Here is a 15,200-nt window from a genome sequence, read left to right as displayed (position 1 = left end):
TCTCGACAGAGCAGAGCAGTAGGGAACATGTAACCGATCAGTACTTCTAATACTTCTAATACCAAAAAACATTAGTAGCAGCACAGCATTCCAGGGTAACTACTTAATTTGCTTGGAGATAATATCAATCACATCTGACCAGTGATTTTTTTAAAATTCTTAATTCAAGAGTAAACGGATTGGTACTTGATGCATGACTCTTCATCTTTTTAGACACCATCCTCTGGTCATGACTGGCATTACTCACTGCCTCTATCCTTGGGGTTTTAGTGAATGAGCTACATATTAAGCAATTGCACTTTACAATGATTACACTTTGCAAAAACACTAGAGGGATGAAAACTGGCAAGCACCAGAGCTTCCTACTTGCACGGAACACACAGAGAAAAGACAGAGGTTAAATTCATAAGAAAAGGTGCTCTGTACTGGGACTTTGTAGGAATTTTGATAAAGCTATTACAAAAACTAGAATTTCAGAAAATTATTGTAATCAGTTACAGCCAAGGAATGAAATATAGGCATACTTAGGAAGCAACCACCTTCTCTTATACTTACACTCCAGATCCCACTTATTTTATGGTATCAGTGGTACCAGCATCTGTTGTGGAACTCAAAGCTCGCTGCAGGTTTCTGTCCCAGTATCAAACGTGCTTTTCAAAGAGCTTATTTTCAACTCCTGTTTTGTAATAACCTTCCAGAAATAAACACAGGGTAAATAATGCAGTATTGTCACCGGAGTCGGCAAACAGCTTGGAAAAAAATACAGCTCTAAGAGACACACAAGCTTTTCCTTTCCAATTTGACAGCATGAAATCTAGACACATCCAGTTAAATATTTTGCTCGCCTATCAGAAATAATGGTTATCAGCCCCTATGTCTGGATGACACAAAACTCCCCCAGAACTGACTTCTTCCTCCGAAAAGAAAACCTCTCTGCATTCACAGGGGAAAAGCATCCGGTCTCAGTGACCTGCAAACGAAGCTCTGTTCCAAACCCCACACCCTGCTTGTCATGGTGCCCTCCACTCTAAGAGCTAAAGAACTAAACTAATTGTAAAAGTTTGTATTTTCTCCCTCTACGACTATGAGTGGTAAAGTCACATCTTCTATCTGTAAACCAGCCAGACGCATATTTTGGGGACAGCGTGAACTAAACACGACTCCTGTTGTGTCAGTCCCAAATCCCTCCATTTCTCTGTCCCTCCAAAGTCCACCCTGCCGCCAATTCGGTTTGCCTCTTGAGGGAACCAAAAGAGCCTGGGGCAATTTATAACCTAATTTAGACGAAGATGCCACAGGCTATACAGACCTTTCGCATGCTGTTGCAACAGCAAGGTGGGATCAAAGGCCTGTCTAGTCCAGTTCTGTCTCCCAGCAGCAGGTATTTGGGGAAGAAGGTAAAAGCACACTGCATACAGCAATCCTCCCCTCCCCTCCCCTGCCCAGGTCACAGGTGAAATACAGCACCCTTCTGATACAGAACTGAGCTCTCTTGCAGCAGCTCTTCCCCCAGCATTTTGAAATTAATCCTTTGAGGACTGAAGATATTTTCATGCAACGATACCTTTCTATGACTTTCTTTTCAACTTTTCCCTTGTGATGACAATCACTCTGGTTTCCCCACACCCTTCTCTCTCCCATCAATCTTATTTTCCATGAACTTCACATACCCACTGCTGAGAGTTTGTGCACCAACTTAAAGACAGTGTGTCACCCTTCATCTATTTCATGTGAGTGGCTTTATTTTTTAAGACAAGCATGTAGAAGACATCTCTCTAATCCCCAAGTCGTAGTTAAACTTTCTGCGCCTCTGTGTGCTTTGGCAGCCGAATCTTCCAAACTATTTAGCCATTTCAGCTTTACCTTTATTATTTGCTGTTCACTCAAAACACAAGGTTTCTTCCCTTCATTCCCTCCCCACAGCTGCGCCCAATGTTGGTTCCAACAACCCTGAAGACCTGCTTTGTCCCTTCCTTCTCCCTTTCCAGTGGGGAACCAGAAATCAAATTGACCTCCAACTGATGGTATTTCTGTAAGCTCTGCCTCTTTTCTGATGAATTCTCTTCACTAACTTCTTTTGATTAATACCCTTTCTATCAGTGGCTTTTCCAATCTCTTTATCTAATCATAAAGACAAAACAAGTGGTACCAACATACAGAGCTGTGGCTGGTGAGTCACTGGGAGAACCAGAACCACCCTTCCTACCTCGTAGTTTCCAGATCACACAATTAAACATGCAGCCAAATTAATTTTTCAGTGTGAATTTCTGGAGCAAAAGTTACAGTAGTTCTTCAGGTCCTCCACAGCTCTGTCTGCTTTGTCTAAATGGGGGAAGAGAACAGAGATACCTGCAAAGAAATCTCTGCTAGGCTGTTTTCCCTTCATGGCATTTCAACATACTGTATATTTAAACCAGATCAGTCCGACAACATTCAGTTCCAATGTGGCGGCCCTCTGGGCTCAAATATATGAAGAAATCACCACACTTTAGCTGAGCTATACTAACATCTAGTACAAATGTGTGATAATGTTAGGTGAGAGACATTAGATCATCCTTAAATAAAGAGGACTAAATAATGCTCATTGGCACTAGTGTTGAGTGCTTAAGTGCAAAGCTACAGGAAACAGTGCTCTCTGCTCCCAGGCAGAAGTGAGATTATTGTAGGCGATATTGTGTCAGTGATGCTGTCTGCTGGAAGCGGCAAACAACTTCTCTTAACTTCTTTGCAGTTCTACTCTGCAAAAGCAAGAATGTGGTTTCCAGCATCCTAGCAAATTTTCTTCCAGATGGCAGTGAAGTATAGGAGGATGTAGCAGTAATGTAAATACTTGACCGCACATCTACAAATCCTCTAAATGGGAGATTCCTCGCCTTTAATCTTGAATTTTTGAAGTGTTCTTGTTTAAAGCTGCCATCATGAGGCTCAAAGACAGAAACGATGACAAGGATCAAACTCATCCATGGAAATGGTTGACAGGAAGTGTTCCACACAAAATGCAAGGCAACTTACCTGAAACCATTTTATCCAGGATTGCATAAACTAACAAATCCAGTAATTGGTTCATGAGTTTGTGGATGCCCAGATGACCTCCACTGCATCGAATTTGAACAATTTCATATTTGGCAACTATGTTGAAGTACTCCTGACAGTGGCTAATCCACAATTCTTTCACCTGTTTCGTTAAGTCCAAGAATAAAAGCTTCCTGATTTTTTATTATTGTAGTATTTTTAAAATTTTTATTTCTTTAGTCAAGTTTCTTTCAGATCTACATTTCAGGACCAAAAGAGTGCAGCACATTGCTAAATATAACTCTGCATTAATATTCCTTGAATACAAAGAAGTTTTTCCTGAAACACAAACAATACCCAGTTACTGCTTTTAAATCATGCACAGCACTAAAATGTTCGAACAGCCTGGATGAGAAAACCAACTTCTGAGAAGCCTTGGGATAGAAATCTCAGAGAAGTTTTCATGGGAACATGACAGAGCTCTTAAGAAGTGTGTACATTAGAATATAATTGGAAATGCAAAACAATAATTTTCATGTTTCATACTCTTTTCTACTCTCTTAATTCTCATTTCACTTCGCCTGCTCTACATGTGGCAGTAAGAGGATTACTGTAAGTGAACCTGAACACCACCATGTCAGGGATCCACGGAGGTTTTGCATTCATTTCAAAAGACTCTCCAGAGCATTTGTTCAAATGTGCCAACATTTATTCCGATTAAGGCAAGATGTAACAGCCTAAACAAACTTCCAGTTATGGAGTAAGAACTACTCAAAACTAAACAGGAGTGGCCATTACAAAGGAAAATACATACTTTAAATGTAAAGAGTATCAAGAAAAAGTAACACGAAATCAAGACAAAACATTCCAGCTCTACAAACTACGAAGTGCAAAGAAATGTGTATTTTTCTAGTACTAATGTTAACTTTTTTTTCATCTATCAGCCTTCAGTGGGATTCACAGGACTGCAGCTATACTCCAGAAAAGTCTCTTTAAAAAGGCAGTGCAACTCCACAGGTTTTTTGCTTCTCAAGTTTCTTACTCTCAGGGTGAGTAAACTCATCCTGGGACTTGTACATCAAAGCTAGACACATCTTGCCAAGTGCATCCCAAACTGTACTGAAGAATTCTCCTTCCAAAGCATACTTGCGACTAAATGGTTTTCAGTGGAAATCATGCAGTTGTGACCAGGGACAATATGCAGACCAACATTTGGATCTGAACTACCAATCCTATTGGTATGAGCTGTCACAAGCTGAGCTTGTCCTGCCCTCACTGAATTAGTGTCAGAGATAGAGAAGAAAATTTTTACAGTCCTCCTTCTGACATAAGCTGCATTTCAAGGGACACTGACTATAAGAGAGATATCAGACTTTTCAAGCACTCAAGTGCACTCACAGCAAAATACTGCAACACAACCATGAATCTTTATCAGCATTGCCAAAAACTTTCATTCCTAATTTCTGCTTCCTCAGTATTTAGGACATACAGATAGTAGAACACATGAGTGACAGCAGACTGGTGACAGTAGAATACATCCCCAGGGTTTCCCTCCCTTTTTAAAATAAAATACAACAGGAGGAGGGAAAAGATGCCCACCACAATAAGGGTACTGGATTTTTATTTCCACATATAAGCACTTTAAAGCTGCTGCTTTTCTCTAGGCACATCTAAACAGTCCTGGAGAAACTCTACAGCCATGGTGAACTGCTTTTGGGAGTTTCACTGATGGGAGATATTCCTCACTCATACAGACCAGCATCACAAGTGGCAAAGGACTGCACACAAGTGGGATTGTGCTATGGAATCAGCTTGAGTGGGGGCAGGGTGAGTCCCCAAGACTTTCTCTCTTTTTAGTGCACTGTCACAGGTGGTCCTGGAGACCTGGTTGCTGCCCTTTGCCTTCTGACAATCAGATGTCATTCTTTTCTTTTAATCCATTTTCAGCTTTATGTCCATATTCAGAAAACACCGACCAGGTGTTATTTAAAAAAAAAAAATCCATTTATTTATTTGCTGCTGCAAAAATACGGTCCACAACATGTTCCTACCTCAAAGTCACAAATGTTCTTCATCCTGTCACTTCAAAGCTCTTGGCCAAGACACGTTTTTTTTTTAAGGACTGGCACCTGTTAACAAAAGAACTGCTAGATAAGGCATGGAATGGGAAATGCCCATTTCTTCCGTGAGCTGAAAAATTGTTAAAGCTGGAAAAGGGGAGAATGTAGTGAGGGTAAGAGTTAAAAAATGAGTTCAACTGCCTACTGCCATCCATATCACACAAGTGGTGACTTCATTTGGGCTTGAACACATACTAGCTTCCTTGTGTAATCCACCTAAAGTGTTTTCAAGCTGTGACTTAACACACAACTGTGTCAGCTGTTTTCGTTCTTGGGACATTATGATCCCTGTAAACACTAACACTGTAACCCTGCTGTCAGTGGTCTAATTTAAAGGCACTGGCTTCAGCACTTAGTAGGAACATGTACTTCTGGGTGACCAATCTATTTACCGACTCCTGTGTGTGCATAAAGGTGCATGATATTGGGGTACCCAACATCTCGCCAACCCGTCCTTTGGATGCAGAGGTGATATACAGACCTTATGCGATGCTGCTGCTCTCCAACCCCTATATACGAAGCCTGTTCCAAACCATTGCAAGTACAGTACATTGCAAAGGGTCAGTGCAATTCCACTTACTGCTCCAAAGTGGGCATGTTTAACATTATGAGTCCAGCACCTATGCAATTCACTCTTCCTAAAAGCACGGTTTTCTTTCTTGAGTTGCATGTCCACAGTCACTGACAGTACCACGTGCTACATCCTGGTACGGAATATTTTCTAGTACTGAAGTGTGCCCCGCCTTTCAAACTGAGTGTATGAAAAATAACTGTAAAATTTCATGTAGCTCCAATGATAATCAAGAAGCAGGCTAGAGGTCAACATTTTGGCCACGGAAAGGAAAAGCAAACCAACCAAGCTAAATTACATAGCTCTCATCTCACCAAGTTCTTCTATATGCCAAACTAAACACAGACTAAACACAAATGTCAAGGAAAATGGTGAAGAAAGAAGAGTCTGAGGATTCCATGAACCAGATGGTTTAATCACGGAAATGGATGTAACTGTTGGTAACAACTTTATGTGCCTTTACCAACTTCTCATCTGATCAGCATTTTCAGAAACTGGTAGGTTCATTAACATATACTTAAATTCAGGATACTTTGAAGTTTCAGAAAAAAAGGGTTGGGTTTACCCCCCCTCCTTTTAATAGGGCAATAAAAAAAATTGCCAAAAGAGCTCAAGTACATGGGGATGCAGAAGCTTACAGATTTTTCTCCCCTCAAATCCCAAGTGGAAACACATTTTGGCACATGCGTTCCATAGAGTCTTTTTGTAGCACATGAAAAACACAGCTTTCCCTGTAGCTGCAGAAAGTGAAGTGTGGGTCTCCCCTGTTAAGACCATCCTTGAAACTGGTGCCTTATGTGTTACTTTCTTACTATATGAAGATACAGACTATGCCATACTTTTTTTTTTTATGAACAGTGGATCAGGTCTCCAACCAGTTTGAGAACATAACTTCTAAACACAGCTTTCTGACTTCTTATATTTTACCATCCTTCCCCATGAACTTGCAAGGTTTTAAAGAGGGATTTTTGCATCAGAAAGGCTCTTTCATTTAGCAGTATATATTTGTCCTGTACATGTTCTTTATAAGATTTGTGACTGAAAAGAAAAAGGATATTCTTCCAAACATAAAAGGATGGACTATCATAATAGCATCACAATCATGAGCAAAAATGAATGGGAAATAGCTTCAGTACCTCTAAACTTTCAAAGGTCTAATTTCATATTCCTTCTTAAATAGCTGGAACGAGCAGCCAGACAACAAACTTACTTTCTAGAAGCCCACATTTTCTTGAAATGAAGTCACAGTAACGTGCTAACATTATAAGCACTGTCCTCTGACCTCACTGCAGAATAAAGCTGGAGAAGGATGTGGGCTATGAAAGAGATGTTTTTAATGGGAATGCTTAGGATCAGTCAGTCTTCAACACTGTCAAAAAGACCAAATGAACATTGCCCGATACACTCTTCATTCTGCAAAACCTGGTATTTTGCAGAAGTATTGGCAGCATTCATGTTTACAAACTTGGCAGAAAATAAATGTTTCTTTATTTTTATCCTAAAAGCAATTATCAAACAGATAGCTTAAAAAATTCAAAACATAATAACCTGTTGGTACTGCTGTTCACAACCGTGCTGGTGTTCTGACTGCATTCAAACCTCAACCAGTGCCCATGAGGGCTTTAAGTATTGGCCAGGGAACTGGAAATTAATTTAGACTGTTTCACTACAGCAAGTCCCTCAAAACAGTTTCATACAGCCTTTTGATGATCATGGGTAAACAGAAAAATAACTGAGCTTCCTAATAAAGAGGGGAATCGTGCCACCTTTTCCACAATGAGCAGCCAGTTGCTTCCTAGTTTTGCCTTTGGCAATGAATATTATGGACACACTTCATGAACAAGGTACGTAGGGTTCTTCCATGGTGTCCTCCTACCTGTTTTCATTTCAGTCTGAGTTAGTCCTGTCCACTGTGCAGTGGAACCAGGAAGATATTTGGTAGCCAAAGACCACCATACCATACCAGTGTTACACACCTGTATTTTACCTATGCCATTTCTACCCTGATAAGTGAAGCAAACGTAGCTGTAACCTGATCAACTGCCCGATGATCTCTTTGGCGGACTACTGTTCCTTAGACCTTTTAAGACTACCATCTGCTAGTGTTTGAAATACCCACACTGCAGCACCAAATAGTTTTGCTTTTCATTTTTCTAGGGCAAGGCTCTCAAGCCTCCTCACAAACACCGAGTTTATCCTCTGTCTCTGTGCCAGTTTGTTAGCTTTAGTTCAGTCTGATCTGAAAATAAAAATACTCCAACAAATCATGACTTAAGTAAAATTTCCGCATGTATTATGTCAGTTACAGTTACGCAATGGCCAAATGTTAGTAAATTCGTAGCTAATATTAAATTAAAACTCTGGAAAAAACAGCAACAAACAGTTCCATGGTACATACCATTCTTACCATGGGGATAATGCTTACTCTTTGTCCAAAGGGACAGTGGAAACAAGTATAAATATAGAAATTGTCTCAAAACCGCAAATCTAAGCCTATGTTAATGCTCTAAACTGTCACTGACTTCCACTAAAATCATTCAGATCCAAACATAAGCAATGATTTAGGACATCAATTTATAACCTAATGCTGGTGACCCTGTACCAGTCAGACAGGATTGGTTTTTCTCCACAAAGCAAACTATGGAGTGGCAATATTTTATCGCTGGTCTTGCAAGAGCATATAGTATGTAAATGTATTTTTTAAAGATACACATACACATTTCCCCAAATTCAACTGTGGCTGAGTACTCCTCTCCCAGTTTTCAATAATTTTTAAACAAAATAAACACCAAGCCCTTTCTGTTTAGATGCTTTGCTTTGTTTTTCCAGCCTGAATGAGTCTACAGATATTTTCTTAGTTATACAAGGCCAATGTTTCACTTCGCAAACATTGAAGATGAAGGAACACTTGACGCTTCAGCACCAGAAGGAAAACAAGGAAGAGTGCAGAGGGTAGCTCCATTCCGAAGCACAGAGCTATAACAATTATTGTTCCAGTTTGTTACAAGTAGCTCATAAAGACTTTTATTGTAAGTAATCCCATTGTTCCTGACAATCAAAGTGATTCTTACGTGGCACCACACCTTCAACACCCTTAAGCTGATACAGTTTGTAATCTTGCAGAACAGCAACACAAACCAGTTCCCCATAAGCACTGGAGAGATCAGAATACTTGTAATCTCTTGCAAAATGTCATCTCAGCTTATTCAAACCTTCACCTACTTCTTTAGAAAAAGGAGTCTATTATACTTGGAGTTTGTTCCTGTGATTTTTTTGTTGCTGGAGTGTTGACTTCTTGACCTAAGGTTTTATTTGTTAGGCTGAATGAGGGTAGGGAGAGAAGAGGAGCACCGTAATATTAGCAGATTAATTAATATTACTTGTGATGACACTGGTGATTTTCGCTGTTCGTCCCCCATCTCTCCTTACTGTCCTCATTTTGCTGCCTTTTTCATTTCTTCCAGAGCATTGTCAACAGAGCTGTGAAAGTTCATTCTTTTGAGAGAACAACATTGCTGATTTCATCTAAGTCCTTGCTTCCATAGGAAGCAGATACCTGGCAGATTTGCAAGGGAATGCTAAATCAGCTATGGAAGTTCTGCACTGCTGTCTGTTTCTGAGAAAGTCGTAGAAGTTCTTCTCTAATTGCTTTGATAAGAGAGGCTGAGGAGTGACCTGGCTGGAGGTCCTCAGTGGAACTGGTGGTGTAGCAAAGGCCCTGGCCCTGAAGGCTGTTGTGTGGAAGCTGAGCAGGGGGTGCCGAAGGCTGCCTGGCTGAAGTCCTCGGCATCTGGAATACTGGTGAGGAGGAATATTCTTGGTGTCCATGCATATGCATCTGGAAAAAGGCAGAAAGCATTATTGTACTTTTTGAACAGACATGATAATTGCAGAAAAGACAAGAAAGCAAAAAGGCAAAGAACAGAGGGAAAGCAGCATGGAGATGCTTCTATCAGCTGCCACTGTTCTTCTGTTGTATGAATGAGTGATTCCTCTTACAGAGCACAAGTGTACACAAAATTGCTGGACTGCCTCAAGTTCAGGGATTTTCAAAATCTCTTTGAGCATCCGATAAAATGTCTGACCCCCTTTCTAATCTATGGTATACTTATATACTGAAGTGGAAGGAGGTGCGAAGTAAAACCACAGAACTGGAAGTCAACAGAATTGGCTTCTCTTTCCTTGCCTTTCCATCAACTTCCTAAAAGATAACAGGCAAATCACTCTCTTCCCAGTTGTCGTTTCTCCATGCTAGCTATAAATAGAGATACTACTACTTTAACCTTCCCCTTCTCTGCCTGGCTTGCCTGTTCAGACTGTACACTTGTGAGGACCCTGTGACTGACCAGTGCCCAAGAAAACATGCTCAACAGAAGAAGCAGCAGAAGAAAATTATTCAGATTGGAAAGATTAGATTTTTCTGTACTCAACAGCTGTTTTACGTATCTGAGAAACACTATCCCAGTTTAGGGACAATCATTGTTTCAAGGTAGAAAGGGGTTAATTCTGCATTTGTTCAGTAACATACATTTTCTAACAAAACAAGAGAGAAACAAAACAGAAGCCTGAGTTTATGGGCTTGTCTATCTGGAAAAAAAAAAATCTGCTTACGCTAAAACAAAGCATGAATTTACACGAGGTGACTGCACTGACTTCCAGTATGGACACAAATGAGGTACATCTCGAAAATCTATATTCTGGCTGACATCCCTTAAGCAAGTGTTTCCTCTTGCCTCGTATTGCTGAAGGCTGAGAGACAGCCAGAAGAGAACACGGGACACAAAGAACTTGAACACACCCTGCTGAATGCACAACTGGGACCAAAGCAGCATAATCCCCTTTCAAAGGGTCTGCGCTGGGGATGCGGAGCAGCTAGCTGCAGCACGGTCAGATCACAGTTATGATATAGTGAGCGCTATCTTTCTCTGTGGATAAACCTTAAGTAGTAGCAGAGAGAGCAATCTGATGAGGGAAGAAAGGACAGCAAGGTCAGCTAGAAGAGGATGTGGGGGTGAGGGGGAGGGGAATGGAAGGGATTACAAAGCAGAGCCTGGGAAGGATATGGGGGACCTAGAGTGACTGGCAGCAGCATGCGTGGAACACAAAAATGCACGAGAATATGTTCCTTAACATCTCTCATAATACAAATGAATAAAATCTAAGGCATTTTGTATTAAGTAGATTCTGACTCTCTTGCACAGCTCATGTACAGCACTGATAATTTACAGCTAATTTGGGGAGAGAGATTAAGAGGAAAAGAGGCTTTAATAGAAGAATGATAGGTAAAGAAGGTTTTCCAAGTAACATCCTATCTTCTTATAAAAGGGAGGTGATTTTAGTATCAGACAGGAACGAATGGGTCTCTTGATTGTTCAGAATTATTCATTTGGCAGTGAAACCTGAAACTAATTCATACGTGCGGTTTAGAGTTAGCAAACCTGACAAGTACTCTGTGGGTTTATAGAGAAGAGATGACATAAAATATTAAAAGCAAACATGCCTTGACACATGAGTCTTAAGAGCAACCTAAATTATGTTCGGGTTACTTTCACATTAAAACACATTACGTGATTCAGCTCCTATCTCATACTGCACTGAATTAACACCATAAGAATGGTTTCTTAAGGGAAGTTAGGAAAAACATCTGATGACTGCAGCGGCTGTTTTTTAACATTAAGGCTATCAAAGTTTTCTTAAATATCTCAGAAAAATGAAAGTGTGTATTTCTGTGTTCTCATACATAACATCAGAATTAAACAGGCTTGAGAACTTTCAAAACCAGATTGGTTTAGAAACCTAACCTATACTAAGCTGCAACAGCAAAATAAGGAGAGTGAAAAGGTTGGAAGAATTTTTGCTGTTTTGGTTTTTTTTTTTTGACTTTTAAATTTCTTTACTAAAAGAAATACACATCAATATATTATATAATATTATATATGTAACAATATATAGTTTTATATAGTATCTATAAATTATATTTTTTATATAGAAACTTCTGTATCATTAACAGCAGTATAAAATAATTGACAAAAATATCTTTACTGAATCTTCCTTCTTAAGGAATGAAGATTTATAAGATCACATTGTGGATTTGTTAATCTCCATTTAATAACTGTTGAACTCTGTGGCCAGTTTCAACTGAATTGGATGTATAAATATATACACACACATACACGTGTGTGTGTGCGTGTATATATGTATGAACAGATACATATTAGAAAATTCACAAAAATAGGTAGCTAATTAGACATAACCTGATTTGTGCTATCATTGACTCTGCTCCCGAGAGGCAGAAACACCAGGTTAGGCTGTGTTCAGCTGGACCTGTCAGCCAGCATGTATCTCACAGGGGATAGCTAGGGGACATGAGAGACAAACTGAAGTATGGTGAGATGGTTTAGAGACACTACGGTGGGTGGCCAGAGTACAAAAATAGAGTAAAAGGATAAGGGTGGCTTGGGGGAAACACTGGAAACTTGGAGAAGACTTGGGAGAACAGTGGAGAGCTATAGGGGATTGTAGACTGATAGGAGGTGACGGCAGATGGTGGCAGGGAGGCAGATATGCAAGACACTACACGCATCTGTAAGAAACCAGGCTTCATTTGTTCTGCTGCTCAAATGACCACTTGCTCATTATTGTAGTTTGTGTCAGCTAAGGAAATGCTGTAATTACCCTGGTTGCCTAGGCCTTCTAGATGTAGAATTAAGGTGAATTGATGGTAACCAGCACCTTGGATTTGGGTCAGGAGATACAAGTGAGAGGTCATATTCCAGTGGAAAAATCAGGTGTTCACTGCAGGAGTAATAGGTGAGGATACTGTGAGGAAAAGGGCCATTGCAGGAACACAAATGCAGATCCCTCTTGAGTTTGCGGCTGAGAAGAGTGCTCTAGATCTAATCTTCCTAAATGCAGAGTTTAATTTTAGAAACTTCCTCAGAATGAGGGAACAGCAAGACAGTTTGCAAAGGATCAGCTGAATACTACACCATAAGGAACATGACTGTCATTAAGTAAATCCTCCTTTCCAAAAGGAGAAAAGACAAATTTAGAGCTCTGTCATAGTGAAGGAATCCAAACTCTGAAGGTAATTATTTAACTACAGAAAAATACAAGACTAGGGCTCACCTAATAATGCTTTTTTTTAAAATGGGAATAATCCTTTGCAAAAAAAGAAAGCATTCCTCACAGGAAAAGGAAAGTGCAGGCACTAAGTGAGCTCTTCTACTACTAAATGACACTCAGATAGTTTTAGTCCATGATCTCCTTTTGCTTTTTTTTTAAAAAAAACAAACTGAAAAAAACCCCCATTGCAGTAACATACGAACTGCAGCAGCCAGTGAGCAAAAAGTTCTGTCAAAGCAGAGGAAGTGTTTCAACTCTGATTTAATTAAAAGAAAGTCAACCTGGACTGAGGTGATATGTACCCATCTGAAATGGTGACTGAAGGTGCAAACTGCAACCATATCATATTGTATTGGGGCATGAATCTTTGAAAGCTGTGAAGGTAACTGATGTCAAAACCAACTGTTTGCATAGCATCTCAGATAATGGGTCTGTATCCGAATTTTCAGTAGTATGTTAGCAATTCAAGTAATAAAATATTAAGAAAGTAATGGCTGAACATGCACTTGAGGGACAGAAGAGAAAGGCTCACAGATCTAGAAAAGAAAAGTCATTTTCAGAAAAGAAAGACAAATGATAAGGGGCAATGAATGGTAACCTAGACATGCCTCTGAAAATGGAACAGGAGAGACACTAAGATCTCTCATGCAAGTGCTCTTCTAGGTGTAAACTGAAATTATGATGTTCTTGTACTCAAATACCACAGTTCCAAGCACAGATAGCAAGTTCAATTAGGCAAATAAATCTTTCAAGCTTTGACAGTTAAAATTTTTTAATCGTATCAGTAGAGTTTGTCTCTAGTATGCTCAGTTCTCAAAAGCTTTATGCTGCTCCTCTCAAGTTCATTTGGAGAGGTGGCAGCTCAGTTTCACCAAAATCTAAAGACGAGGCCCATCCTGTTGCATTCCCTTTCTGCAAAGCCATTTCAAGACCATGAAATACTGCAAAGCAACTTCAAGTAGTGTGAACACACACTGCCCTAAGTATGCAAAAGGAGGAGATCCTTCCTTCCTTCCCCAAGGAAGAAACTAGAAAAATGATAGTTTAAGCAAAGGAGCAAAAGAAGGAGCATAAAGCTGTTGTCCTCAAGAGTAATATAATAAAGCTGTCACAGGTCAGTCTGCTTCAGGATGCAAGTACATCAAAACACGGACTGGTAGCAGGCAACTGTATCTCTCCTGGAAAGGCCATATATTATCTTCAACCTCACGCATCTGGTTCAGTCAGAAACATCAACCTCTAGAAGCACCCGTGCTAAGAACACGAAATCATGACGACTGCCTAGGCAACACCAGTAAACGAATACATACTAATTTACCACATCCTGCTGACTGAGGCTAGGAAAATAACTTGTTTAGAAACACCTCTACTGTTATGTGCAAGTATGTACCTTATTCTGTTGCCCTGACTCCTGCTGTTGAGCACTGATACAGAAGACAAAAGAACTATACCAAGGTAGGACAGTAGTCTGGGACAATTTAATTCAATGTTTTCTACTTACAATGATGTCAAAATACAGAGGCATATTTCAAAGAAGAAAATGGAAAGCAGTATCCACCTCTGCTGGAGCTCAAAAGCAGAACTGGGTGAACTGCAATTAATGGGTGAAGGCCTCAAATGAGGAAAAAAAAAGGTTAGGATAAAGTGAGAGAAAGCAGTTAGAGAGAAGCAAGGGTAAAAGAACAGCAAGCAAAAGTTAGAAGAGCTAACAAGGGTTTGAAGAGCAAAGCAAAGAATGTCAGAGAAGCAACTGAAAGTATTCCAGGGGGAAAGGTTCCAAACAGCAATGCAGGAAAAAAAATACCCGAACATATCACTACTTTGGAAACTATGCAAATGTGTAACACAGTACTCACTGCATCTCGCCTAGCATATTCATCCTCTCCACGGTACTGGGGCCACCCTGGCCCCCCCGGCTGGCCATGCCCTGCTCTGCCTGAGGGGATCTCCACTTGTTGACCTCCGATCCTGCTAGCAATTCCCACCTGAGTGAGGTGCTGTATCTGAGAACCTTAAAAGCAAATATTGTTTTTTCATCTTTATACACAGTCAAGTTTGTAGGGCAGACAAATGACAACATAAAACTTTGTTGGACGCAGGAGACAAGAAGAAAGTGGAGCTCTGTTTCTCTGCAATTAATAAAAAATCAGCAGAAAGAATGCTGTCAGTGTAGCATAAAGAAGGAAAAGTTATGTGCATTTTGTGCAGTTCATTTGAGTGTGATGCTTTTCATTGACAGACACTGCACTGAAAGAAGAGGTTGGGATACATGCATCTCAGACATGGACTATACTTCATTGCAAAAATATGCCAGCCCTTTCCAAACAGCCTTTACTGAAAGCCCTGGCAACGCTTTCATGTAAATTACTTAG

General features: G+C 40.1%; 1 protein-coding gene across 1 annotated transcript in view; it reads right to left on the bottom strand.

Moving 5' to 3' along the window:
- Window positions 1-9,286: 9,286 nt before the first annotated feature.
- Window positions 9,287-15,200, bottom strand: part of KIAA1549 (KIAA1549 ortholog) — a 147,283-nt gene continuing 141,369 nt past the window's right edge. Inside the window, exons 19-20 of the mRNA XM_059816902.1 lie at window positions 14,685-14,839; window positions 9,287-9,541 (exon numbers count right to left, since the gene is read on the bottom strand). Coding sequence (XP_059672885.1) covers window positions 9,287-9,541; window positions 14,685-14,839 — 410 coding nt within the window. The remainder of the gene's footprint in view (window positions 9,542-14,684; window positions 14,840-15,200) is intronic.

The sequence above is a fragment of the Gavia stellata genome, chromosome 4, assembly GCF_030936135.1.
Source record: "Gavia stellata isolate bGavSte3 chromosome 4, bGavSte3.hap2, whole genome shotgun sequence".
In the NCBI taxonomy this organism is placed as follows: domain Eukaryota; kingdom Metazoa; phylum Chordata; class Aves; order Gaviiformes; family Gaviidae; genus Gavia; species Gavia stellata.
This window is presented reverse-complemented; position numbering and strand designations above follow the sequence as displayed.